Source organism: Semicossyphus pulcher, unplaced genomic scaffold, assembly GCF_022749685.1.
Source record: "Semicossyphus pulcher isolate SPU_LCO1_2020_fin unplaced genomic scaffold, fSemPul1.0.p SCAF_8, whole genome shotgun sequence".
NCBI classification, from domain to species: Eukaryota; Metazoa; Chordata; class Actinopteri; order Labriformes; family Labridae; genus Semicossyphus; species Semicossyphus pulcher.
This window is the reverse complement of record NW_027211759.1, coordinates 24,242,279-24,269,251: the sequence shown is the minus strand read 5'-3', so window position 1 is coordinate 24,269,251 and position 26,973 is coordinate 24,242,279. Positions and strand designations below refer to the sequence as shown.

Here is a 26,973-nt window from a genome sequence, read left to right as displayed (position 1 = left end):
CTGATGTAAAACACTTCAATGTTTGGAAAAGTGGAAAAAAGAGTGAATTGGAGGGAGTGAGGCCACAGAGCCCCGGGGGTTCGGAAACTTCAGCCCAGGAACGGCTAAATACAGTGTTTAATGGTTCGGAATGAACGCGGGATGAATACTGACGAGCTCGGATTGTCGGAAGTAATCAATGTGACACATTTACACTCAAGTCAGAATTAGACCTGTTTTTACCTCCCAAAATAACACTCTCTAAGCAGCATCACCAGTGCTTATTACATATGATTGTATCAAGATGACTATTTCTATCATCTGAAACAATCCAGTACGTTGCGTTGTTAGAGTCAGTTGGTGTTTCTTGATGGAGATCTCCATATAAGTAAGCACTTCGGCTAGACCTGACTAATTTAGCTGTTCAGTATGAAGCTTTAACTCTTCGTTCCTTTCCTTTTCAGTTTCGATAGGCACCTTTTAAGGGGACAGCCCTGCAAATGTTGCACAGAATGCAACCCAGTGCAGAAGAATTGCTTTCACTAAAAGATAAAAGAGGAAGGTTTCGTCTTTTGCAGCTGACACTGATAGATGATCATTTCCAGTGAAGCCTGAAGCGCAGACAGGAGGATGTGCTGCCTCCTGCCACAGTCCAGACATGGGCCTCTGTTTTAAAGAATGTGTCAGCTGCCTGTCACTGTTTGTCAGTTTGACAGCCAGTGAGCTGTGTTGTTTGTGTACCGGCTCTTCCTCCCAGTAGCCCCCTGTCTCTGTCTCCGCCGGGCTCCCACCTCTCTGAGAAAGAAGCGGCAGTCGCAGAGAGCGAGGCTCGACTTTCCAGAGCGCTGTGCCGTGCAAACAATACATAAACCCCCAGATATTCTCACAATTAGCTTAGGTGCCCCACATTCCTGACCTTCGCTTGCATGTGCGTATTTAGGCCAAAGGTCAACACTGGCGGCTCCGCATGGGATGAATCATGCTGCTCCACACTTGCAGAACACTTTTTGATTTTATTTCAGGAGGGAGGAGAGTGAGTGATCGGAATCACCCTGTTTTGTTTGAATGATTGAGACACTTATACTTGCTAGAGAATGTTCTCACTTTCCTTATTGTTAATCAAAGGAAGTCACATGTAGCCCGCCATCCCTGTCAGAGTTAATTTCTTGCTTTCTGAGGCTGCTTTGACTCTCAAAGGTCACAGAAATGATTGAATTAGTTCTGTTTTTGCCCATTAACACGTGACATACATCACAGACATGCCACTGGTTAATCCCCCTCCACAGGCCAGCTGACTGATAGACATAACATCCCATATGTTCAAATGATTAGTTGGAGCTTTCTGCGGCAGCCGCTCGCGTCTTATTGGGTTATCCCGCCGGACGGTGGAAGGAGACGCAGGTTGATCCTTTTGTGGGAGTAATTGGAGAGATAAAAAGAGCACATACCAGACACAGAGGCCATTGATGAGACGGGGAACAGTACTTTTCTTTTGTTCCGAGGCCAAAACTAGCCGAGCGTTCGTGCGCTGTGTCGTATGCTGTCCTCATGGGCCGAGATGTGCCACAGAGCATGAATCTGCACATCCTGAAATAGGCCACGTTTGTCAGCTCTGTTTCTCTGTGTCAGTATGAACTCCATTACCTTTGATATCCATCTGCAGATGTGGCTCTGGTATCCCGCTGTCAGTTTACTTTTGATGGGCTGATGCTAAAACAATTGGCTTTTCATTAGAAGTTCTTAATCGGAAAAAAGGGTTCGTATCAGACCAGTTGTTCCTAAAAAAAAGAAACAGAAAATGCCTGCTTTCATCTGTCTCTCAGATTGTCTGATGCACGAACAAATGCTTGTAAAGGGACATTTTTAAGTATTAAGTACCAATGAGGAAACTGTTTACACTAAGAACTATTCTGAGAATAAATCAGAACAACAAGATGCTGTTGACTTTTTTAGGTTTGGTATTTTTCATTGCTTTGAGGGGCACAAATACAATTCCATTAACCTGAACCTTCCATTGGGTTTGGTGTGAGAAGCTGATAGCTAAACATTTTGACCCATGACACCTGAAATATATCTGCATGGTGGGATCTTACTTTGGATTAGGGCTGTGCAGTTTTGTATTACATAAGCAGAAAACACATCGCAAAAGACTGAAGTTATTGCAATATATAAGAAAAATTGATTTATGTAAACAAGCCGTTCTTCCTCACCCAGCATGTGAAGATTTTACATATTGGATGGAGCCCTAAATATAATGGCCATGCTTTTAATTTGATGCGATCAGGTGGAGCCCAAGCAGCTATCAGCTAACCTCAGATTAACTGGTGTCAGTTTAGAGGTGAAAAACAGAACAAATCATCTTTTGAATGATTTTGGATTCTGGAGTGACATGTTGCACATACGGGTCTTGTATAAAACATGACAGCTAAAATGCACTCTTAAATATTAATTTATTTATCACACTTTATATCATTCATATCGTGCAGACCCGTTTTGGATACTGTGTTCGTTAAGGTTGGTTGTTGGATCCCCAGCTCCCTCAGGCTACATGTCGAAGCGTCCTTGGGCAAGACACTGAACCCCAAATTGCTCCCTGTGGCATAACCATCGGTGTGTGAATGTGATGACTGATTGACAGTTGGCCACTTTAAGTAGCAGCCTCTGCCATCAGTGTGTGTTTGAATGGGTGAATGTGATATGTACTGTAAAAGTGCTTTGAGCGGTTGCCGGTTTTACCATTTATAATTTGGATTAACTGACCCTTGAAAGCTGCACTTATCGTAGTTTCATAAAAATCAGTGGCTGTTTCGTTCAGACGAAGTCACTTGTGTTGATAAAGCTACAAAAAATTGACAAAATTATAGACTCTGCAATTTTGTGACAGGCTGAACCACAGTCAGAATTTTGTCAGTAGCATTAGATTTGGCTGTTTACAAACCTTTGTTATTTTATGTCAGTTAAGCTCCACACCAAACCTCTATATGAGCCCAAATGAGTCTCATGTTTTACCTGTAAGAGGCACGTTTATCGTGGCACCAGTTTTTTTATTGCTGCTTAAAGCTGAGCAGAAAATTGTAATAGTAAAATGTACTTAGTGTTTATTTGTTACTGCTGTGTGGTTTTTAAGTCATGCTGTGAGAGACACTGTGGATAAACCAGCATCAATCTGTGCCCTCATATGATGGATAGACATTTGTAATCTTTTGACAGTAGAGAATGATGAATGTGATTATTTTTGTCCATAATCTGCTTTATCCTTTGTAGACAGTTGGCACACATATTCAAACACACTTTCAGGTCATACCGTGGATACTCTGACCGTTAGAGAAAACAGACTAATTTCATAAATGTTACAGCACTGCAGATAAATGCGCTCATGTGTTTGTTTTTCCTATGATTTCCCAGTAGGGCTTTTTCTTTGATCAGGTGAGAGGACAACAAAGAGGGGGCAGGTGTGACTGTCTTTTTTTTGTTGTGTGTGAGAGATGGCCTAAAGCTTGTCCAGAATGGTGGGTGATGCGATGTAGTCTTGTGTGTGCAGTCATGTACATTTGCGTGATACAAAGGGTAATTTTGTCATTGATGCTTTAAAATAGTCACTAGTTTAGAGAGATCCAGATCAAGGTTTTTGTCCTGATTCTCATCTGAATCAATTCATATTGAGGATTTCTGTCCACATTTAGGCCTATATTAACTTTGAAGTAGGACAACGCTGAATTTGTACGCCCAAATTTAGATCTGATTTGATTGATTGCTCAATAGTTCTGTAGAGAAGTGAACTGTCCTGTAGATTTGGGCAGAGTGGATGAAATGTGGTGTCATTTTATATACAAAAGCGATGTAAAAAATTAGGATTAAATTTTAATTTTTTTCAAATAGAATTTCATCTTTTTTTTCTCTTTATTTATTAATCTTACTGTTCAGATACAAACAGGAAATATGGGGAAAGAGAGAGAGCTGTATGACATGCCAGGACCCAGCCAGGTATGTTGCAGATAGGCTATACTGTGCACATCTTAACCATGAGGTCAGCAGGATTTCCCTGATAGAAGACTTCTATGAAATTTAGTTACATTTAATTAAAAACTATTTAGAGGTTAATTATCCTCATGGAATAGTTATTGTGTTCCATGAGACTAATTTGGGCTTATATAGGGGCTTGGTAACAATGTAAAAGATACGTGACTTCATCACAGTGATGTAAAAATCCCTGTAAATGCCTTATTACCAAAAAGCAGCCCTGCTCTTGACATGCGACGAATGCAACCAGAGATATTTAAGGGGAATTTAATTATTTTTACACCTGCTAGTCAGACTGTAAACATGTCCAGTGAATCGAAGATGAACTCAGATATCCCATACAAGCATTGTTGGGAGGGTTACTTGAAAAAAATGTATTCCGATACAGTTACTAATTACCTGTTAAAAAATGTAATCAGTAACCTAATCCAAGTATTTTAAAGTAACTGATTACTTTCAGCTACTTTTGGATTACTTCAATACTAAATCTGCAAATAAAGACAAGAGAAAAGAAATTTCAATACTTTTGTAATGCGTTAATGCCCGTTTAAATAAATAGTGCTAATTATGTGCATTTAAATGTTCTTTGGTAAGTATGTTATTCACACTACTTCACACTCAAACTTGAAGTAAACTTATTCCAGTCTGGGGCTTGTGTTTTTACCCACACCATCCCGGCCGCGGCTGTCACCACAGTCAAAATATTTTTCAGTAGTAGTAGTAGAAGACGACAGGTTAACTAACATTTTTAACTGGAATTCTGTGCAGCTAACGTTAGCGGTTGGTCTTAGCTGTAAATGTTTAAATTAGACGTCGAGTCGTTGGATATTGACAGCATTTTCACAGCAGGAAGGCAGAACTTGCAATGCACTGCAATGTTGCTCCCTTTTTCTCCCTTGAAGACAAAATGATGGCGAAATTTCCACTAAGTGAAAGCATTTTTTTTCACCAAAAGCCATTGCAATCATAGACTGTTGCCAACTTTGAGGAGCAGTGTTGTGAGACTTGTGTGTCTTGAAGTGTCGTAACGTGTGCGCGCAGGTGCATTGTTTTATCAGAGACGGTCAGACGGACGGTTTAGAAATGAGACGCCAGATGTTATAGAGCATGTTTGGTATTATATCGTCGTCATTTTAAATTGTATTTTAAATTGTAATCCTGCTAGTAACCCCCATTTTTATAGGAATACCTTTTTTTTTCTGTAAATGTAACACAATACAGTTGCCTTTTTTTTCGTATCCTGATTACGTAACGCCTTTACTTGTATTCCGTTTCTCCCCAAGCCTGCAGAAAGTTATGTGGATATACACTGGCTTCATCGGGACGCTTTATTTCAGTCAGATGATAGTTGATGGGTTCTTCAAGAGATTGAAAATTCTTCAAGTATTAAACTTTTAAAAACCATTGAAGTGCATGGTAAAAGCCCTTTCAATAGAATATCAGCATGTAATTAATGAACAGTACTTTAACAACTGTTCTGTGCAGCAAAGCCACTTTATACACTTAAAAAAATGCTATTGTTAATATCACGCACACATGTGGGTAAAAGGGGACCCTATGTGCACACACATGCTGTCTCTATTGGGGCTGCATTCAGACACATTGTTCTCATTAGGTTTCTGGCAGAAACAGACTTTGAGGGAGGGGGAGGAAGAGAGGAAGAAAGAGAGAAGCAGTGGACAAGAAGATTAAGAAGGTACAGACAGAGGTAGGGAGGAAGGACTTAATTAGAGGTGTGGGAACGGAGAAGAGAAGGATGAACAAGGGGGAGAGAGGGGGAGGTCAGTAGATGGACAACGTTCTGAAGAAGGGAGGAGAGTAAGAGAGGAATGAGAGGAGAGAATTAGGAGAGAGTAGCAGGCCAAACCACAGGGGAATTTCTGGCCAGTTTGGGGGGAAAATACAGAGGCTGGGGTCTGACTGCATGACTTGCAGCTCTGTAAGCTATTATTTGGTTATTTCGACCATACCAAAAGATTATTACTTGAGTGTGTTATGAGAAAGAAGAGAAGGAGACGGTTTGAAGGCGGTTTATAGCTTTGCGCCACAACTAACGCCACAATCAAATATGTGTCGAGTCAGACTCTTCTGCCTTTTGCGCTCCTCTTCTTTTTCATGTTTGTCCTTATGTTCACTCTCTTCCCTGTTTTTCTTCTTCCCCTCTGTTAGTGCAGGCAGTGAGGTGTGAAGGAGGCAGATGAACTGGCCTCGTGGGATGTTGGTCTTTCGGGAATCTCCCTTACACACGTTAATGTAGATAAATACATACAAAGAGTTAAAATGTGATGCTCTCTCACACATGTGCGATGAGCCTGTAGTCCTCTGTGTACAGGCCTAATTAGCGAAAGTGGAGCTGAGTGGCAGGCCTGACAGAGCTAATGAGTTCATTCAACAGCACCAAAGGAGAGAGAGTAAGGCCGACAAACAGAAAGCACTAAATCTGTAATGATGAAAAGGCAGAAAAAACAGGCTGTGAAGAGGAAGAGTTATTAGTTCTGGCAGGATAAACTGGGGAAATTTGTAACATGAGGAAAAGCTTTAACAATGCTGCGAACATATGAAGTTCTGCTGGCATCTTGGAAAAACCCACAATTGTTGTTGATGGCGGAGTAAGGCTGGGGACCACGGTTGGGGTTGATTCACTATTTGCACAGATTTTTAATACATTTGTGTGTTAATAAAAGCCTGATATCTGCACACATCTGGCTAGCTAGCATTGGATATGGAACACGTCAAAGACGTAACAGAGAAGTATATTTTGAGCTCGTAATGAAAAACAACAAAGAGGCATTCACAAGGACAGCTATGTATTCTCTTCCTGTTTTCAACAGCCACTGTAACTACAACAACCACAGACGTATTCGGCTGAAAGTCGCCAGTTAACATGATCACTCGTTGAACCAAAACACCGGTCCCGGTTGTTTACTCTTCCACTCTAAACTACTGCTGCAAGGTAGGTGCTCATGACATGACATGCCAGCTCCCCCTGGGACAGTGGCTGTTTAGGGAGCACTCGATTTGATATGCAGCAGAGCACACATTTTAGCGTCAATATCGCCGTCAATCAATTACTTATCGTGGGAAGCCAAAATCTTGATCAGGATTAATATTCGATTAATTGTGCAGCCCTAAGAGAGCCCTTTAAGAGAGCCCTATATCCTTTTACACATTAGCATATTGGTATTGTCACTGTGAACATGTCAGCATTAAATTAGCATTCATCTCAAAGCCCTGCTGTGCAAAGGTACACGTTCTCAGAGCTGTAAGCATAGCTTTAGACTCTACGTATGATAGAGAATCATTGCAACAATTTTTCTTGACACATTCAGGGTCACAATTTGGTACAATATTAAAACTAGGGTATCCTAATAGCACCAACATTTAAAAACAATCTCCAGCCTATTGATATGGATTGTGTTCAGAGACGTAGTGGTTCAAGTGGTATCACATACTTCTTAATGGATGACAGATGAATCTTCATAGTGCAGCTTTAATTGTGATAGTAACAATGAGGTAATGGTGCACTAGGTAGAGACAGCACAATGGATAAGAATGGCTGTATGTTTGCAGCATCTCAGCTGTTAAAAGCTGCTACATCCCATGAGGATGGATTTGATTTCTGTGGCCACATCAAAGACTGCAACTGCTGCCAGCCCTTTCATTTACAAAAAAAGAAAGTGAATAGAAACAGATGTACAATAGTCAGCTCTGCAAACAAAACACTCAACAGAGCATTCATAAGCACAGCAGCAACCAGCATGATTCAAGAAACTTTTAGTCATAGTATTTAAGGTGTCAAAGATGCTTTTTAAAATATTGTGCATGAAGATTTTAATTCCAACTCATTGATTGTTTGATTATTTCTTTTTCAGTTAAAAAACTCAAAATGTCTCCTTGTCTTGATCTTTGTTCATTGTTAGTTGAATGTCATAACAATCAGACAGGTCTCAGCAAATAGAAGCAATTTTAGATGTTTCAATAGTGCAAATGCACTACCTTATTAGGTGTATGATGTTAGTAGAATAGGCAATACATATTAATAGTATCATTATGTCACTTGTTTTTCCAAAGAATTGGACCTTGAATATGGTGTCAAATAGTTACCAGAGGCATCTGTAACTATTGTTGATATTGAAGGGGCATTGTTAGCTGGAGGTCATCATAGCTAACCTGCAGAATCTTTAAGTCCATGGGGTAAAAACATTTCAGGATATGAAACTGAAACTGTAAGCAAGCCTGTCCAGTGACATTTGTCACTGCTTTAGTAAAATGATCATCCTGCTGATAAATTAGTTCTTGTACTATCTCTTCCAGAGAACAACCATCATTGTGAAACTCCCCACCGGTGCTGGGAAATGAAATGTTTCCATATCCTCTTTTTTTTCCTGATTACAAGGCTTGTTCTTCTAACATACTAACACATACGACATTTAACCCAGTGTGTAGGCTATTTACGGCATTTTCAGTCTGGCAGTGTATGAGTCAAATTTCCAGTGAAGTCAAGAACTATTAACTTCTTTTAGCTTTATTTATGACTTACTTTTTTCTTTTCTTCAGGGGAACATGTACAGTCACAAGCCTGCATTTGCTTTCTATGTTGTCCCATCCAGTTTTACTGCTCTGGGGTCCCTCAGGGCTTTATTTTGGGTCCTTTACTTTTTTCTGCAAACTAGATTTTAGCTGTATTAACACTTTCCAAAACTTTTTTCCCTGCTAGGAAAAACTTAAAGGGGGGAGAAAGATTGTTTGAAAGATTTGAACAACATAACACCTACACCCCTCCCTGCAGTGCTTCTTTCAGATTCTCCACCCCCCCCCAAAAATTCATGTACGCACATTGCCAGGAAGTGATTCCAAAATTTGCCAATATAGCAGAATCTAGAGCCTCTGCTGCCCAGGGGTCCAGGGGTAAGTTAGGTTTAATTTGGGAAGGAATTATCCCTATCATGGTGTCGCTACAGTCCTTATTAGCGAGAGCGGGAAGAGAGTTGCCAGCAAATAGGCATAAGCAACCTTTAATGTTAATCTCAGCTTTGACACCCAGGTTCAGGCATGCCTGAGTGTCTCTCTGACATCTACAGTTGGATTTATGCCCACTGAGTCTCAACAAGAGTCAGGCGTTGCTTCCCTAAAATAATTCTCCCTTCAGAAAAGTCAATATTTAAAGTTACACAATGACTAACCTGCCAGAAATATCAGCATATTATCAGAGGCCACTCTGTCCTGCAACGTTTTTCTATACATACTATTGTTATATATTGGCGTGTAATGCATATGTATATGCTTGTTATGTTTATGTCTAGCATAATCGAGCAGTATGGTACATTTAACCAAACGGGTTACAAATTCATATATTTTGATATGTTCATAATAATAATGATAATGATAATAATAATAATAATGTTGTGATGTGTTGCAATATTGTAAGCAGGGTAATATATTGCAATTGCCTTTATCTAAGTTTAGGGAAACTGTCTTGTATAAAGTGAAGCTCTGCCAGCAGCTGACGTGAATGCTGATAACCACAGTACAGTGATACTCAGTGCGCTGTTCAGTATTTGAAAATATAAACATGTACAACCACAGAGAGCCCACTGGGTCTGCAGATGGAAAATATCTCAGCTCAACATCTCTGCACCAGATCTGATTATTAGGCTGAAAGTAGCTGCAGAGACATCCTCTTCCCCATGACCGAGACACAAACATGGGTCTTCAGGAATGCTCTCACACTCACTTACTTACTTACTCCAAACCACTTACGTTTGCAGAAATGATCCTCGACCTTGTTGGTATGGGCGGTGTGGTTAGGAGGGCCGGTGAGATGAGGCTCCATTTCTTGGCTTGTTGCCTCAGCATTACTACCAGCCCCTCCCGTCACTCTGAGTCACACGTAGAGTAATGTACACACAGTACACACTTGAGCACTGTGCAGCTCCCTTTGAGTCTATGTATCTCTTGCTGAGCTCATTTTAGAGTCATGCACAAGCACACACTGTTGTAGTGTAGACACACACACACCTTCACAAACCTAATATCTCAGTCTACGTTCAACAATGACCTCACCTCCTAAGAGTCTTGTCTCAGGTTTCATATAGAGCAGATGGGCCAACACACACACACACACACACCCAGAAACTCATATTCACACTTACACTTGTAGTGCGCTCAAGTAGACTAAAGGAGCATGCGTTGAAGGAAAAACTGAGGAGATAAAATGGGCATGTACAGTACAAGGGAGGGTAAAGTAGTGTGAGTGAGGAAATGTGACTGTGTGCCAGGAGATGTTCAAGGCCACTGGACCAAACTTGGAAAGTAAGTCCATCCCATTACAGCAAACAGCCGCCCTGCAGAGCTCACAGCTGTACGACCGAGTCAACTCTTGTTTTGCAAAGATAATTTCACACAAGGGACCACTATGTCCTTTAAAGACGTACTGGAAGACAGCAGGAGCTGTTTACATTCCAAGTTCTTGGCCCCCGAATATGATCAGTGTCTTTTCCATTAGAAAAACGTACCGTATAAATAATTAGGTAAAATAAACACAGGCCAAAATCTATTTTCCATCCCACATGAAATTACACGCAGATTGTTGAGAGAATCAAACCACAACCTTCTCCAACCATGTTTAAAATGTCTTACCCTAACCCTTCAGAGTGTTTCCTTATGGCTTGGTTTATGACTGGCCGCACAATATATCCTGAGTTGACTGGCTGTTATTGAGTTGAATCCCACAGATGGTCAAACTATCAACACACTATTTGTTCTAGATGTGTAGATATTCAACAGCTGCCTTGCTGACGGTATACAGTTTGCTTTACAAAGTACAGCACACTCAATGTTTGTTCTAGAACGACAACAAGAATTATCTGTGGATCTCACTTATTTGTAGAAGATAGGGTTCAGCATGAGGGTGTTTTAGCCATATACACTTTATAAAGTGATAAGTTGTGAATGTTGTATTAAGAGACTGTAGACATATTGGTATCAATGCATACGTTTTCATTTATGCATGGATATGAAACTAAAGGTGATTTAGAAATGATGTCATCACGTAGGTTGTCAAGAAGAAAACACTCCAACTTCACAGTTGCAACACTCTGAGCACTGTCTGCATCACATGTAGCAGAGCATTACAGCTGAGCAGACAGTGATCTGCACTAGAATTAGGTGACAACATAGTATAGGCCTAATAATGATAATAATCTTTCATAGTTGTTGGTTGTTTTAGAAAAAAAGCCTTCTGAAACCTGTTGCATAGTCATTATTGTGCAAAATTCGTGCTCAATCTACATATGGAGATTGTGGATTTTCCCCCTGTAAAATTGAGACCCATACTGGTCTAAAAAAAACATATCGGTTCGGCTCTGGCTGCACGGCGGTGCACTGGTTAGCTCTGTTGCCTCAAAGCTAGAAGGTGATGATCGAGTCCCGGTTCAGACGAAGTGGGCCTTTCTGTGTGGAGTTTGCATGTTCTCCCCGTGCATGTGTGGGTTCCCTCTGGGCGCTCCGGGTTCCCTCCCACAGTCCAAAGACATGCTTGTTAGGTTCATTGGTGACTCCAAATTGCCTGTAGGTGTGAGTGTGTGCGTGAAAGGTTGTTTCTGTGTGTATTTTATTTAAGGTAAAAAGCATCTCAAGCATCTTAACCCTGAAACTCTCATATTACAGTATAGCATAAATCAGCCAACCTAAGGGCCACTGAGTCATTGACATTGTTTTGTCCTGTATTAAATATAAAATTGGTTGATATATAATCCTCCTCTGTGTTCCTTTACAGTAAAATACATCCGCGAGGTGTCTCCGCTCTTTAAGAAGCCGTCCCTGGTGGCCGACCTGCCGTGGGACGGCGCCCGCCCACAGTCTCCCAGCTACAGCGGCAGCGAGGACTCCGGGTCACCCAAACACAGCAGCTCCTCCTCCAAAGACAGAAAGGTCATCAGCCTGAAGATGTGCTTCATCAGCCGGAACCTCACCATGCCAGATCTAGAGAACAGGTACCGTATGAGACTCTTCAATGTTTGTGTGTTTGTCAGAGAGAAGTAGCATGTGGGACTTAAGGTGTGGCTGTGTGTGTGTGTGTGTTTTTACCGCTGGGTGTGTGTGTGTGAGTGTTTGATTCACATTCTGTTAATTAGATTGGAATGTTTGGTTTGTGGGAGATAATGATCGTGATCAAAATGCAAAACACATGAGTGACAAAATTAAATAGGCACATTGTTATAAAGGACCTTTATTATTATTCATAGACATGTGGGTCATATTTAACTGCCTTATAATTATTTAAAATGTCAAGCCGTTATATTGTGCATGCATCTGTCATTATCCTGATGGTTAGTTTTTGTTAGGGGTGGGAATTGCAGGCCAACTCACAATATGATAAGATTCCCGATACGATACGTTGCCCACTATGATGATAATATCACAATACAGCGATTCTGCTCTAATTGATATATTGCAAGACAATCATATAACGATACATCACGATATCTGATTAACTGAAGAATACAAAATGCCCCTAAAAAGGTAAAGTGCAGGATTCATGTATTTATTCACTGCAACTTGGTGTCACTTTCTCAGAGTTTGATACAAACTGAGATGAAACAATGTGCATGTTTTGAGTCTGTAAATTACATTTACAGAACTATAGAACAACTGTAAAAACAAATCAGGACTTTAAATTTTGAAGTGGCTTTGTAAACTGAAATATCTATATTTGGCGTCAGCCTATTGATGATTGTATTGCACGAGTCAGGACTACCATATATTTCCGTAGTGATATTTTGTCCCACCCTTAGTTTTTACTCTATTCCTCTTTGTTACTGCAGTTTGTTTATGTGTTTTTTATATGTTCTCACCTTTTGCGGTTTTGTTAACATTTACAATCATTTAATAGGTTTGCGAATGATACACCTTTTACTATCAACCTTAATGGGTTATTCCAGTAAAGAAGTATTTAATTCATTTGACACAAATCACACCACAAACATACACCGTCTGCTCATAACTCAGTCTAATCAGAGCACAGTGAAGTCATGTACATACTACTGGAATTAGCTGATCTGTTGTCCATTGATTATATTAACAAAATTCCAGCATCTTTTGATGTTTTATTTCTTAATCAGAAGTAATCCAGCAACATGACTGTGATAATACTTTAGTTGGCTGTACATCCATGGCACAGATTCACCCAAACAGAGAGTAATAAAGCATCAGATAAACTCATGATGCTCACTTCCACATTATACATGACCAAAACCAAAAGCAATTTCAATGTCAATCTGATACACTGTTAATTCTATTTGCAGCCACAGAACATGTAAAGTACAGCTCTCATGGGAAATGAAAATATCTGTATATATAATGTGTGTCATGTTTCAGCCGCCAGAATAATAATTTAACTTGTCAAGTTGTCATGTGAATCTCACTATGCAATAATTATATAGTAATCATAATAAAGTTTATAGAGAGAGCACTTTTCAAAGTCCATGTCACAAAGGCAGCAAGTGATAAAATCATCATGTTCTATAAGAAGACGCATACCAACACAGTGAAGGAACAAAATAACAAACGCTTATAAAGAAATCACTCACTTGGCTAACCTGATTTCCTCGGGCACATTGTCCCGGAGTCTTGGAGCCCTGACAACAGATGCCCTTTATTTTGCAGTTGGGCCTCTGGAACAGACAAAAGAGCTCTGCCCGAGGAACTCAAAGCATGTATTGGGTTGTACAGTACGAAGAGGTCAGAGACAAAGCAGGGGGAAAGACCATGCAGAGCCTGAAAACATAAATCTTCAAATGTTTTTTAAAAGATACTGTATGTGTCAATGTAAAGTAGCTATGTTTGGAGAAGGCTTCATTGGTCAAGGGCATGGACAACACATTTCAGTCTAAAAACAGCTACCACATGCTGTTTATCAGGCTTTTGGAAAACGTATAAACTCTCTCTTTAGTTGTCCTCTTTTGTGATTATAATTAGTTTTCCTTAAAGTGTGTAAATTAATTTCTCTGCTGCTTATATGGGGCCTCATAAACTTCCTTTGTCCCCTTCAGACTGTTGGAGCTCCACTCCCCTGACGGCCAACACACGGTGGTGCTGCGCTGTAAAGACGGCCCCTCTGCCAACTCCTGGTTCACTGCCATCCACACCAATATCGCCGCCCTGCTGCCACAGACCCTGGCTCACATCAACTCTTACCTGGGGGCCTCGTCTTCAGCCTCCACACACCCCCATCTCAAACACATCGGCTGGTTGGCTGAACAGGTATTTTCAGCGATGATTGATTTAACAGCTGCATGCCATCTTATCCAGGTGATAATCCTGTGCAGTTGCTCAGGGCTTACTGCTAATCTTTAAATATTAGATGCTGTGCATCATCACAGAACAGGATAAAGACAAGAATAACACATATGGAGAGTCTGAAACACTCAAACATATTAATATTAATACATCAAATAACTACAGAAATAGACTGTTGACTTTGGCAGATTCCAGTATATTGATGTACATTTAATCTCTGAACATCTGTTAGTTTGAAAGCTGGCAGGGGATAGATGCTAATATTTTTTTAGTTTAGCCATAAAGCTGCTGAATTTGGTGCCCAAATTACATTTTTACGGGCACAAATTTAAGCTTACATTTAAACTATACAGAAATGCAATGCAACACAGCCTTCTTCAACTTAGAAACTTAAATTTTAGAAGAGAAATTAATGGAAATAAAATGTATTTTATAATAATATATTTAAATGAAAAGTTCCTTGTAAACATATTCTACCTACAGTAAATCTCTCACAGCATCTGAGGCCCCTTTTATTGCCTGTTCAAGGCGGGATTATTACACCTGAAAATAGAGGCGAAATGGTGGGGCGAAGTCGTTCTGCCTCTGAGCCGGCGTCAGAGGTAGTAACACAGCATCAGTGTAAGTAGCGGAGCCAGCAGGGCGGAACAACGCTGTGTGTGTGTGTGTAAGTGAAGCACACGCTGTTTGTTTACACATCCCATACGTTTTGCTTCTGCAACACCAGAATGCTGTAAAAAAATTGTTCAAAGTAAAATGACAAAGGCAACATGACGGCGGAGCTTCGTTACGGCGCCGTGGCAGAACTGCAGTGTAAAAAGGGCTTTAGTTTATTTCCTATGCTGCATTACCCCTATTTACAAAGTGTGTACATAGTTGGCTATTTTACCAGAATTAATGGGCTATTTGAGCAACTGTTTAAAATGTTAAACAGCATGTGCCTGTCAGAACACATATTTTAAAAAACTGTTTAAAATGTGCAACTTCAATTAATTCAAGTGACGGCGTCATAACATCAGTTCTAACCTCTGGTCAGATATAGCTGTGGAAATAGATTATCAGTGAGAAATAATTTAATATTATTCACTTTAAAGGCCTAAAATCAAACAGAATAGCAACAAAACATGAAGGAATGTGCTAGAAAGGCTGACTTGAAATTCGTTTTGTGTCATCACCATAAGGAATCTGGAAGTCATGTCAAGATCAAATATGGCTTCCAGATTCCTTATGGTGATGACGAAATGATGATGATGATGAAAGTAGCAGAAAATTGCTGGTCATCCATGTCTTTATTTCTTTAAGGCCTGCTTCGAGTTAAGTTGAGAAACTGGTTTCATCTCCCATCATTGATTAGTATCATTGTGTATCATCTGCACAAAAATGTAACATTATAGAGTGTTTCCTGTTTTTTTTTTAACCTGACAAAAGCATAGGGTGAATAGAATCAGCCCGAGCAGTGAACCTTGTGGAACTCCGTGACTAACGTTGGCTTGGAAAAGGACTTTCTGTTAACATTAACAAAACTGAGATCAATCTGAAAAATAAGATTTAAACCAACTTAATGCCAATTAAGTTTTACCCTGGTAGTATAGAGAAAAGTCCTCTGTCCGAGATCGTACATAACTTACACCAGTGCTGTCTCAGTGCTATGGTGGAGTCTAAAACCTGACTCGGTGTGCTTAAATGAAGAATATTACTTAGCTGATTGGCCATTGCTTTCTTCAGGATCTTAAAGACAAAGGGAAGGTTATATATATGTTTCTAGTTGGTTAAAGCACCTTAATCAATAGTAGGCTTTCTGAGATAAGGTTTGTTTAAGGGTACTTTAAATGACTGTGGAACATAGCCTCTTGATAAAGACAGAATAATCAAATCAAGTAAAGACGTGTTAGCTAGGGTTCAGGCAGCACCATTTACTGCGGATCTATGAGACTGTTTGATGGTTTGTTTAGAGGTTTCCAAGGTTCCTGTGTTCAAAGGACATTTTAAACGGTTCAGGGCACAGATTACATGCTCTGTCTGTAATGTTTAAAATGTAATCATTAAAGAAGTTCAATTCAGCTTTACTTTTGAGTTCTAAAGGAATACATGGCTCAATGGAGCAATCACTTCTCATCATGGCTCCAGTGCTGAAAGATACTGAGTGTTCTTCTTATGTTCTGCTGTTCATGAGAATAGGTTTGTCTAGCCTTTCAGAGGGCCTTACTATGTTTCTCAGACTCTTTCCAGACAAAATCAGAATACTTCAGTTTGGTGGAGCAGCATCTCCTTTCAAGTTTACGCAATGTTTGTTTTGGTTTGCGTGTTTTGAAGTCAAACCATGGAGATTTCATCATCTTGTTTTTAGAGGGGTAATAGAGTCAAGGATCATTAGCAGTGAGCACTGTCTACAAAAACATCATGCTAAAGTGGCTAACGTTAGCTTTAGAGCTTTCTGTTGTATTGAGACATGGCATTGATGCCGCTGGAATCGCAACCCTTAAATTTAGCTACAGATTTTTTTTGTCTCTTGGTGTGTCATCACATTCAATAATACTAAATAAATACAAAATAAGGATCAAAAAGAGGATTATTTGAAGTAACTTTTAGATGTTCAGTTTTAATGCAATGTGCCAGAACAAGTTCAAGGGTGTGGTTTAAAAAGAGAGATGATTTATTAACGCTCTGAGAGAAGCCAATTGAGTCCAATAAAGAGATACATGCATTGCCATGGCCATCATTATAAACGTCCACATGAAGTCAATATTTTGCCTGCTGCCATGCTTTCCCTAAAATCCCTGACCCCAAACTCAGATGGTCTCTGACTGCACTTAGATTTGTTACGCTTGAACTAAAACTGTATGCTTTTGTGGCTTGCACAGACTCCCTGCGCTCCAGCTTCAGCCCCTCTCCTCACACTCAGAATGCTTTTGTGCTCCCATGAAACTTCTGCCCTTAGATTTATGCTCTGCACCTGGATTTTCTGTGCAACAACCCTGTCAAAATCCTCCAACCGATAGAATAACAGGTGTTTTGTGGACTTTTCTTTTCATTTTCATTTCTGACCTTCACAACTTTATTTTATGTACTTCCCTTTTTTTTCTTCTCTTGTTTTTCATTTTCTTTATTTTACAACTTTTTTGGGGGAAAAGAACAGAATAAGAGACAGTGGCATTCCTAAAACAACTTGGTTTCATCACACTTAGTAAGGGAAGATTAAAAGTGTCAATAAGACATATTTTGAGACCAGCTCCAATCATGTTTTAAGACATAAAAAAATGCTTTGCTTGAATAATTAATTAAAATACCTTATAAAAATCCTCCCTTCTCCCTCATTGAAAATTCCTGGATCTGCTTAGTCCCTGCCCACTATGCAAAGGTCCAACCGCCCCCTCCGCTGCCAAAACAAAACATGCCTCTGCCGTCGTTTAGTGGCAACTTGTTGAAACTTAGCTAGCTTGAAATGTATTAATTAGTAGTAGTAACGTTAGTAGTCAGTACAAAGTTTGCAAACATTACAATGATGGTTACAGCTGGCTCGCGCATTGCTGAAGTGGTTGCCATAGGTTACACATAATGATATGCATAGCGTCACTCTATCCATTAACGGGATTGGCTCCTTAGGTTTGTGACTTCTCAAACCTGCCAATCTGAAAACGTGTTGTTCAGCCTGTCCTTGGTACACTGCAGTTTAAAAGCAGACAGGCCCAGCCATGGAGATGACTGCTGATGTTGTCCCTGATATGTCTTGTAGCACATGAAGAACACCACATGGAGATGTTAACAAGGTTAAAAACCAGATTTTCACTGGAGGCGGGTCTTTTCTTTTCTTCTGTTTTGATGAAACCTTTGAATTGTGGTACAATTAAATTTAATTTTAAGATTAAATACATAACAAGGTAATGTCATATATCTTGTAATATTTGGCCAAACACATTATAAAGTGTTTTATCAGCACATGCCTTTATACTAGGGGAATATAGTGCATTTCCAGGTTAGATAAATATATAGTTGAAACACAGGATGCTCTTTAAAATGAAACTGTTTCAGTGGGTTTGTAAGCCTAGTTTGCTACAGTACATGTTTCATTACACCTACGTCAGTGCACATTAACCAGACCTCAAACATACACTGGCATTTCTGCTGTAGCGTAATAACTTCTGCCACACACAGGAAGTGTGTGTTTTCTTGAATGATTTGAACCCGGGCCAGGAACAAGACACTTACTGTGAATGTAATCTTTCGCTTTGATGAAGTGTTCATTCAGGGTCCTGTTGAATGTATGGATGTCTGGCTGTGTTTATCTAAACCAGGTTAACACAGGAAACACCAATGCAAGTTTCCGTTGCATTGCACTGTTTCCTGTAAAGCCCACCTACACACCACTGTCTGGGTTAATGTCATTACTTTTCAGTGTAACTCCAACAATACTCCAGTCACTCAGCCATGACTCAGCCTATTATACACCCACCTGTTTTTACAACTGTGCTATAAATTCAGGTCATACTGTTAGGGTAAGAAAGCAGCTGTACACTGTTAAAATACATCATTATACCAGCACACTGTGAAAGTACATCTCTATACACTAAACCTGTTCCCCATCAAACTACTCTAACTGTAGCCCTTACTATGTAGTGATAAGTGGTCACTGATGTATCTCTGTCTTTAAATAGTTGATTCTCACAAAGACTAATATTAGAATTGCAAATTAAGGAACAAAACATGAAGTTAAAAATATCATTTGGAGTTTTTCCATGGTTTTGATTTAATAGTTTAACCACCTTTTACTTTCTTCTTTAGGTCCAGCTGGAAGGTGGACGGCAGCAGTACAAGCCAGTGGTCATGGCCCTGACGGAGAAGGACATCCTGCTGTTTGAATCTGTGCCGTGGAGCAGAGAGTCCTGGTCCATGCCGCTGCTAACACACCCGCTGCTCGCCACGAGGTAGAGACAGCACACAGCAGGGTGACACAGCTAGAGCCTCACACTGCCAGAGAGTTCAGATGTTAACCTGACTAGTCTGCTCTACTTCCAAACATGACTCATTTCAAGACTTGACTGATCTATTTCATCAGAATTGTGAAATGGGTTCACTATTTCTTGCTTAGTACAGGTGCTCTACATTAAAATAAATTTGTATGAGACATTTTTTTATGTCTACTGTTTTCCTGCGCAGTATTTTATTTGGTTTTAGTTATTTCCAGGTCTTAATGATTATGGGGAACAAAGGCAGTATGGGGAAATATTTGTTGCCATAAATTATTAGAGAAATTAATCAAATCAGTTTTTCATGCACTTTGGACTAGGCAACTACCGTAGCTATAATGTTTACCATTGTTTGAGTATGGACCAAAGCTAGCTTGATGTCCAGATCGAGCTCCTGTGCAGATCTGCTGTTGCACCACAACCTGTAAAACAGTCTGTCCCCTCAGGCGCCTTATAACTGGACCACATTCAGATATTTGTGACTAAAATAGTTTTTTATTAGTTTTATTACTGTACATGTTATGAAAAATATTAAGCTTGTCTGAACATTTAAGAGCCATCAGAATAATTAACAGCCTGTCTTTTCTGTATGATAAATACACACTTATTGCTGCATTCTTGGCCTTTTTTTATGGTCAGTGAATAAACCAGGTTGCACAGATGCCTTAAACATCAGTGATGATGAACAACATCAGTTATTATTTATTAAAATGACAAAAAAATATGGGGGGAATTATAAGATAATATTATTTGTTCAACATGTTAGGGGAAATAATGAGTACAGGTTGCACCGTTAAGTTTACTTCCTCTCTGAGCAGAAATGTTTGTCAGTGGAACAAACATAGTCCCACTCTCTGTGTAGGAGTTTGGGCTACAAGGCCACAACTTGTAAATGTACACAATATCATGACTTTAGGTATGCTCTTACAAACATACAGAGAGTCTGAAAATTGTGGTCTGGAAATGGAAAGTATGTAGGAAGTAAGTACAGTAAGTATTCAACAGCATACAAGCTGACTGTTTCAGCAAGCTTTCAGTTCAGGACTTTTCACCTACAGCCAATATGTGTACATACTGTGGTTAATGGAAAGTACCTGGAGGTTTATAGACACTCACATGATACTAGAAGTGAAATACATTGTGAAGTTATGGTAAGGTCAGTGGTACCTTGTTCAGGGAAGTTTCACAATGCAAACATGAGTCTTATTTCACTATTTTGGGAAACTTCAGCTGGGAACCCCCACGGGTAAAAAAACCCAAACACATATGTCACTACGGAAGCCCTGAGAGGCAAGTGAGAAAACTACTTTCAGTCCTATTAAGAACATGGAGTAGTAGTGCAATTCAGCCAGTGAAGAAATCAGTATTACCAATAAAAAAAAAAAAATCCCTTGCCAAATTGTTTTCACCTGTTTCACTCCTTTCAGAATATTTAGAAATCTAGAAAGATTATACAGCCTAAAACTAGCACCCCTTGACAACTTTATTAAACAGGTTAATAAGAGCTAAGAAATTACAATAAGAAGTCTTGTAGCCAATGTAGAATATACTGTATATGGGATCGTGTTGATATCTGACTTTTCATGTGTCTCTCTCCCCCTCCAGACTGGTTCATTCTGGCAACGCCCGGGGTTCTCCCGCCCAGGGTGCAGACCTGGTGTTCGCCACACGGACGGGCACAGGGCGGGGCATTGAGTCCCACGTCTTCAGAGTGGAGACCCACTGGGATCTGTCTTCATGGACGCGAGCCCTCGTGCAGGGGGCACACGCCGCTGCTGAGATCATCAAAGAGGTCTCCATTGGTGGGTGACAGAAGACTGTCGATCAGTCAATGTGATTTACACAGACTAAAAATATTAATAGTGCTTATAAACTCCGTCTGTCTCGCTTTTTATTCCAAGTAGGAATTCTGATACAAAACATGCGATCAGTTTATGTCGCATCACTGCAATTTGACATCACTGACAGGGCAACACTGCTGCATAGTGAGTACTTTGGTACTTGTTTTTGTTGTTTTTTAATAGTGTTTTAATCTTTAAATTCAAATGAAATTTAAATGAACCTTATCTAGAGGTTCCTCTATATTTTCTATCTTGTGTTAATATTTCTTTGTCCACTGGAAACATTTGATTTTATGGTGAATTACAGCACCGAGACTACACCTCAAAATTACCACAGAGTTGATTCAAGCACCTTGTGCATGTGAATGCATTTGTGCTTGTCTCATACCGTGTGTGTTAGGTGACAGTACACACAGTTTGCAGCCGTGTGGTAGAATGAGTAAACACACCCCTAACCACAGATTTTGGTTTCACCTTTTTCCAAATCAGCACACTTACAAGTTGATGTCACCTAGTTTTCTAGATAAAATGTTTCACAAACCAAATCCTGTAGATCACTGGTATATGTGTGTTTTTGTTGTAGGTTAAGCACACAAGAGGAAATGTAGTTATGTATACAGGCCTGTAAATGTCTATACAAATAAAAAACGGTGTAACAGGATGCTGCTCTTAGCAACTGTCTCTCACCAGCAGTGTGCAGCAGCTCAGAAAGAGCAGCTCTGTGCTGGAAAAGCAGAGTAGGAGCCAGCAGAGGGGAATGATTTCACTCCGTGCAGAACAATAGTTGGCTGCCGGAACAGCACTGGAAAGCCTCAGCCTGTTTTTTTTTTCTTCTCCCCTGTCCTGCTGCTACACAAACGCACAGTTGTGCAGGAACATTCAGGCCAGTCGAGTAACAGTAAGACACATGGAAATGCTTTCAGATCAAATTACCTCACAGTTGCAGAAGGCAGGGTTTTAATAATAAAGATACAGTTGTCTTTGGGGCTGCAGGAGGGAGGAACATCCCATCCAGATTAAGAACGAAAATGTAGATTTACTTTAAGTTATTATTCAGGGGACAGATAGTGTTACAAATTTAATATTTTATCTGGGCCATATTTTTACATATATTGGGGTAAATGGCTTATAGGTACAAAAAGGTTCGGAATGACTCCAGTAGACTGCCTCAGCTTGCGACTGCAACATAATTCTTGTGGCAAACGGGGCAGATTAAAGTACTTCCATTAAAGGTGCTTGTTTTGTTGTGCCTCACAACATTACAGAAATGATCTGACAGAGGTATAAACCTTTTTGTTAAATCGAAGGATGTTTTTTTTTAACAGCTGTTACATCGCTCTCTTCAAACCTACCAGACTCAACTGTGATTTGATCTTGCTCAACACTGTAAAATGTGTTAAAAATAGAGCCCAAGTTCAAAAATACGTCTTTCAAAAGGGAAGTTAAAAAAGTCTTTCTGTCAGACACTAAGAGGAAGACTGCAATCAGCTATCATGCTGTGACTTCAGGGTCATTAAACTTTCTTTGGCTGATGTGTTTACATGCACTTTATATATTACCCACCCTGCACTCACCCACACACCTGCTATTCTTAAGCTCTTCTCTCTCTCGCCCCCTCTTCCAGGTTGCACGCTAAACAGACAGGATGTTCGCCTGACGCTGCACTATGAGAAGGGCTTCACTGTGACTAGGGAGCCAGTAGAACCAACAGGGGGCGCCGTGCTGTACAGATACCCCTACGAGAAGCTGAAAATGTCTGCAGACGATGGAATACGCAACCTTTACCTTGACTTTGGAGGCCCAGAGGGAGAAATGGTGAGTCAAGACAATAAGCAAAAAAATGAGTATAATATTTTAGATGGTATCACTTTATTTTAATTTTACCATTATATGTTAATTTTACGCTCCAGCCAGAGAATTGTTTGATTAGTTGAGTATGCTATAGGAGCTTATTGTCACTTTTCATCATCCATTTATCAATCAAATATTAATTCATCTCCAACGGTGACTTTGGTGAGTGAGGGAACCAAGTGTAGCCCGATTTTCATGGATGTGGGAAGTTTTGGCAGCCTGCTGATGTGACTGTCTAAGAGAAGAAGATCTGTTTGAGTTTCATTGTGGGCGAGAAACTGGTGCATGACCTCCCTTGCAGCGCCAACAGCACACTTGGGGTGGTCGGTTATGGCTAAGTTGGTTTGGACGGGTAGAGTTTTCTCTGTTAGGTGGCCGAGCAGCAGGAGGCAGAGCAGCAGCAGATTCAGAGGCAACAGGCTTGGATTTTTTTGTCAGTGAATATATGAACAATATTGATTCCTGGCTGGTTGGGGATTTGTCATTCAATGTGGGTGTACATTTTATATGTCCATCCATTGCATGGTTGGATTTAAACATAACTGAAAAACGAAACAGCTGACTAATCTTAAAAACCGTTTTCCCACTGGTCAAAAAAACTAACACCCGGCTTTTTTGCTTAATGGGAATGGCTACAATCGGCATTCAGACCTGGGTCAAATGACTCTGCAGTAGACCCGGGTAATTATTGCCTCGGCTCCAATCGGCATAGATGGGAACACAAAGCCTGTGTCGACACGCTAATCTCAGCCCCCTTTCGATGCCATGCTGCGTCTGTAATTTCTGTGACTCCCCGTCATCTCAGCTACAAATCTCGATCAATGCTCGAACATCGTTCCAAATTCATAGGCGCTGAGTTTGATACACAGACTGAATGTGTAATAGATACTATAAAGACCTAACCACAGTAACATCTTCACTGTTTACTAACCCTGTTTCCATCGTTTGCGATGTCAGACAGTGACGCAGCAGAAAAGAGGCAGGAGTATACTCCACTGGTAATGGGAAAAAAGACAATCGGCATCTATAAACGGGTCTTCCCAGGTCTGAAAAACACGCGTCGATGTGCGAATTTCAGTGGGAAAAGAGTATTACATGCCAGGAGAGAAACCTGGCTGGCACCCCTAACAAAATAATAAAATAAAAAAGTCAGACTGTCACAGTTTGATTTCAAAACACCAAAACATTTTGAAGATTGGCGACAAATTATCTGCAAAGCAAAAATAATTTATATTTGAGCTTTAAAAATATCTTACATTAAGTTTAACAGAGAGGTGATGTCCCAGTGACATATGCGGCAGCTTACCATATCCTAGTCAGTTATATCTCACAAGTTTGATTGAAAACCTTTGTGCCTTTTTGTAATTAAGAGCCCACTAAAAATATGTAATATAGTGGCAGAATTCCCCATTAAGGTGACATGAGAAGCCACCACTAGCAAAACAAACCCAAACATCCAACAGGCATGTCAGCTGTGAAGTTGCGTTTAGAAAGGAATAAAAAGGCATATAATTAAAAACAAAGTTTCAAAAATGTATTTAAATTTAAAGTCCCACGCGTACAACTCCTCACAACAGTTACGTATGTAACTACACTTCTAAATTCTGGGTGACAGCAGGAGATGGTATCTTATATCTGGATTACCACTGTCTCTGGTAGTCGGGCATACAGGGGGGTTTGCTCAAATTGAAGTGATGTGATATTGCCTTGTACTTGGAGCTTGTGGAGTAATGGGCAATGCCAGAGACTCATTGTTTTTGTCAATGGCACAGAACAACTCACTTTTCTCTTTTACCACATAATGAAAACCAAACAATCAATATTTAGTCCTAAATATTAACAAGTTGTGTACAGATAAAAAGAACTTACCAACAGAGAAATAAGGAGTGGACAAATTTCAAATGTAAACTAGTAAGCTAGCATCGATTGTTGCTTGTGCTGTATTAACTCTCAAATGTACGTCACGTTGGCCAAAACTGTCTGCTAAATGAAATTGTAACATTGTAGCATGATTGTCCGATATTTTAGATTACATAATTACTACCATGTTTTAACATCCTTATGTCTCTCTTTTCCTGTTCTATCAACCTTTCTATTTTCCTTCTTCCTTTTTCTCCCTCACTTCCTCCCTCCTTCCCTCCCTCCCTCCATCCTCCAGGTATTTGACCTCCACTCTGGTCCAAAGCCGGTTGTGTTTGTCCTCCATTCCTTCCTGTCGGCCAAGCTCACTCGTATGGGCCTCCTGACGTGAAACAACCAGCAACAGCAGCGTGGATGAGAGGATGGGCCCGGGCACAGCAAGGAGAGTTGGAGACGCTCCTAAAATTATGATACTGGTGGATGATTTTTTTATTTTTTTTATTCTTCCGTTCGCTGCAGACGTAGGCCTTAGGTGGTGCTGCTGGGAAGAATTAAGCCCCAAGTCGTTTTGTTGATTGTCTCAAAAATGTGCCTTCTCTTCCAACTTGTTCTCGGTCCTTGTGCAGGCATTTCTATTGCTGGGTGAGGTGAAAGGAAGAGGCGCTTTGCTTGAAGTTGTCACGTGTTAGGAGACAGTAACAAAATGCAAAAAATTGCTTTTAAAAATCTTTTAAATGTGCAAGTAAAATATCGGATACATTGTTAAAAGAAAAACAAACTAAAGAGCTCAGTTGTTCTTAGTAGCAATGCATTTCAAGCAAAGTGTTACTGACATACACAAAGGAAAGGAAGGATTTTTTTAGACAATTAATACACAGCCAAGCACAGTTTGGTGAATGCATCCTGTTTTTACTCTATGCCTATCATTCCATGACAGCCTTCCAGTGTACTTTTAATGTCTGTATGTCGACATGAGAGTGAAAGGAGCAGCTTTAGAGTCCGAATGCAGTTCATTGAGCAGAGATTGTGTGAATGGAGAGAGGTGTGTGTGTGTTTGTGTGTGCGCACGTGTGTGTGTATGTGTCTTTATACTACACGCTTCTGTTGGCTTGATAGTGTGCCTGCTGTCTAACAGACTCACCTTTTAGCACATTATCCCAAACTACTGTTGTAATCAGGATTTGCCAACGGTGCCTTTTCCCGTGTAGTCACAGACACTCTTTGTAAAGTTTCCTTTTTTTTTATTTCAAACACAATAAGAGAATTTGAAGCTTTCGACATACGCGAGCAATAGTATTACTCTTATAGTGTAAAACGTGTTACTCTGTCGTTATGTTTGTTTTTATACGTGTATATCTCATGATAGCATGACTTCCTTACATTGAACTCTGTATCAGATGATGATATATGACATGACCGTGTGTTACTTCCCCTTATTGACCTACACTACCACGTCGATGTCTCAGTGTCACTGTCATCACATTCCACTTTGCCTGAGATTACTCGTCTCTTGTTACCTCTCATACATACAGCAGCTTTTCTCCGGCTAAAGACTGTTTAACAGGCTGGTTTCTTGTATGGTCATCACATGACAGGGTGTGTTTTAATAATCCCAACTGTATAACACAAAGTCAACTCACCTCTTTAAGGAAGACAGTTACAGTACATTTTATGTATTATAGACTTTTCCTTCTATTTCAGTCTCACAAATGTGAGTTTGACAAATAATCTTTACTCAAAGTTCACATCCTTGCTTTTATTTTGGCGCTGTCAGACCTGTCTCATGGTCTTTGCCCAGGTTGCTTGATTACAGCTGAGACATCTCTAAGAATTCTAAGCATGAAACTTAAGCCAGTTTTGTTCCACAATGAACGTTAACACTTTTTTCCAGCTTAAATCAGATCTCATGATTAATGTCATTAGCATCAAAAGTTTGTTTCTACAGTGTCCCTACATTAGGTTCATTTTTGCCTCTAAAGTCTTGGTAAGATCAGCCAGTGCCTGTGTTAGGACTTCACTTGTTAATGAGAACAACATGACATTAGTGAAACCATTTTCCTAACCTTCATTTGGTGCATGATGCTAAAGTAAGCCCTCAGTAGAGTCTTTGTTTTCGTTTTGGGCCTCCAACAATGCAGCATTGTGCAACAGAGGAAAAC

General features: G+C 40.0%; 1 protein-coding gene across 1 annotated transcript in view; it reads left to right on the top strand.

Annotated features, from left to right (window-relative positions):
• Positions 1–25,856, top strand: part of sntb2 (syntrophin, beta 2) — a 29,836-nt gene extending 3,980 nt beyond the window's left edge. The window contains exons 2-7 of the mRNA XM_069686573.1: positions 11,777–11,993; positions 14,052–14,262; positions 19,078–19,220; positions 20,868–21,064; positions 22,728–22,918; positions 25,113–25,856. Of these exons, the coding sequence (XP_069542674.1) occupies positions 11,777–11,993; positions 14,052–14,262; positions 19,078–19,220; positions 20,868–21,064; positions 22,728–22,918; positions 25,113–25,205 (1,052 nt within the window). The 3' untranslated portion in view covers positions 25,206–25,856. The remainder of the gene's footprint in view (positions 1–11,776; positions 11,994–14,051; positions 14,263–19,077; positions 19,221–20,867; positions 21,065–22,727; positions 22,919–25,112) is intronic.
• The last annotated feature ends 1,117 nt before the right edge of the window (positions 25,857–26,973 follow it).